Here is a 2,351-nt window from a genome sequence, read left to right as displayed (position 1 = left end):
GCATATATAGATGCAGCCTGGATAATAGGGCAGAGCAAGAACACATCTGCTGCCGTTTTAGATTTAGTTTGTTGTAACAGAAACAATCTTTAGAGCGATTGAATAATATAGACGGAGCAGCAAATAATAAGGGACACTTTTTTTCAACAGAATGTATGTTAGATAATTGTGTAGTTGATCAAACATATTTAATAGTTCTTATAGAAACGTGATTTGTGTCTATTTTAAAAATTATATTTTGAAAATCAATGTACCTCATTCATAAAAGTTTCAGGGAGGTAAAATTTATAAAACTGCATCAAAAGAAACACAATTTTGAATAGAAATTGTTACACCAGGGTTGACTTTCACGTACTTTCACATTTCTGTTTTTGTTTGGTTGTTTTTGAAGTTACAGACAAATTAAGTGTTTTTGCTTTTATTTTAGATTTTATTGAAGAAAGTGAGAAGAACGAAGAATTGAGTGAAGATGAGGAGAAAGATCATGTCAAAACTGGAGAAAAACCTTTGAGTTGCTCTCAAAACAAACATAAAGATTTGAAGAAAAGAGCCAAGAAATATTTCACCTGCACTCAGTGTGGAAAGAGTTTGACAAGCAAACAGGTTCTTGATGTTCACATGAGAGTTCATACTGGAGAGAAACCATTCACTTGTGATCAGTGCGGGAATAGTTTCATTCAATCATCAAGCCTTAAGAAACACATGAACATCCACACTGGAGAGAAACTTTATAAGTGTTCACACTGTGACAAGTGAATCAGTCAGTCAGCAAATCTGAAAATACATGAGAGGATCTACACTGGAGAGAAACCTTACACTTGTGATCAGTGTGGGAAGAGTTTCAATTGATCATCACAACTTAAGATACATATGAATATTCACACTAGAGAGAAACTGTGCACATGTGATCAATGCGGCAAAACATTTTTGAGAGCTTCAGACCTGAAGAAACACCTGAGAGTTCATACAAAGGAGAAGCAACATTCATGTTATTTGTGTGGAAAGAGTTTTTCACATTTTTCAACTTTGAAAGAACATCAGAAAATACATACTGCTGTGAGAGAGAACATGTGCTTTGAGTGTGAAAAGACTTTTAATTTAGCGAGCCGTTTAAAACTGCATGAGAGGATCCACTCTGGAGAGAAACCTTACAAGTGTTCACACTGTGACAAGAGATTCAGTCAGTCAGGAAATCTGAAAACACACGAGAGGATCCACACTGGAGAGAAACCTTACAAGTGTTCACACTGTGACAAGAGATTCAGTCAGTCAGGAAATCTGAAAACACACGAGAGGATCCACACTGGAGAGAAACCGTATCACTGCACTGCATGTGGCAAGTGTTTCAATCAGTCATCTTCTCTACACAGACATACACAAAAACATTCACAGTAAGTATTCAAGATTCAGCTGAGATTCTGATCAAATCCCACACTGGAGAGAAACCTTACAAGTGTTCACACTGTGACAAGAGATTCAGTCAGTCAGGAAATCTGAAAACACACGAGAGGATCCACACTGGAGAGAAACCTTACAAGTGTTCACACTGTGACAAGAGATTCAGTCAGTCAGGAAATCTGAAAACACACGAGAGGATCCACACTGGAGAGAAACCGTATCACTGCACTGCATGTGGCAAGTGTTTCAATCAGTCATCTTCTCTACACAGATCATACAAAAAACATTCACAGTAAGTATTCAAGATTCAGCTGAGATTCTGATCAAATCAAAGATGGAGTTCCTCCCCAAATAACTGCCAAAACATTTTATTATTGTGCTTTCTTATTTTTCTTCACTGTTATTTTTAAAATGACTAATTATTCTTCCACTTAAGATGTATTTAGAAAATGCAGATGCAAGATATACAGACATGTAGCTTTGCAACTGATTCTTCTGTGCTTCTCTTGTAAGAAGGGATGGGTACCAGAACATGTTATTGAATGGGCCCTTTTTTCATGAAAAAAAGTATACCATTAAAGAAAGCACGATCCAAACTAAAATTTGTATAATTCATGAATGAAAACATTTTGTAACATGATATTGATGTACCATTTTCATGGTAGTGCAATGTTTGATTTTAAAATGGTTTTCAAAGGATGAATTTTGAGATCTAAAGTTTTCAAATGATATATAATTTCTGATGATTTCTAAAGTGTGTTAGAGAAAAAGGCAACAAAGAAGACTTTTTTTGAGAAAGGTCAGAACTCCTGTTATGATGTAGATTTATGAGGTGCACTCTTGTCATAAATTAATCTATTACTTTTCCTACATAATTTTTTTACAAACACATTGGTAAAATATCTATATAGGAGTCTTAGAGCTTTCCAACGATATATAGTTTGTCATGATTA

The 2,351-nt window shown here is 35.1% G+C and overlaps 1 protein-coding gene across 1 annotated transcript; it reads left to right on the top strand.

The window, feature by feature from the left end:
* Positions 1 to 573: 573 nt before the first annotated feature.
* LOC107576031 (zinc finger protein 239-like) lies at positions 574 to 1,423 on the top strand. Its single transcript, XM_016262308.1, has one exon. It carries the CDS (start codon positions 871 to 873, stop codon positions 1,393 to 1,395), a length of 525 nt encoding a protein of 174 aa, XP_016117794.1. The 5' UTR covers positions 574 to 870; the 3' UTR covers positions 1,396 to 1,423.
* The last annotated feature ends 928 nt before the right edge of the window (positions 1,424 to 2,351 follow it).

Source organism: Sinocyclocheilus grahami, unplaced genomic scaffold, assembly GCF_001515645.1.
Source record: "Sinocyclocheilus grahami isolate Dianchi unplaced genomic scaffold, SAMN03320097.WGS_v1.1 scaffold3132.1, whole genome shotgun sequence".
Classification (NCBI taxonomy): domain Eukaryota; kingdom Metazoa; phylum Chordata; class Actinopteri; order Cypriniformes; family Cyprinidae; genus Sinocyclocheilus; species Sinocyclocheilus grahami.
This window is presented reverse-complemented; position numbering and strand designations above follow the sequence as displayed.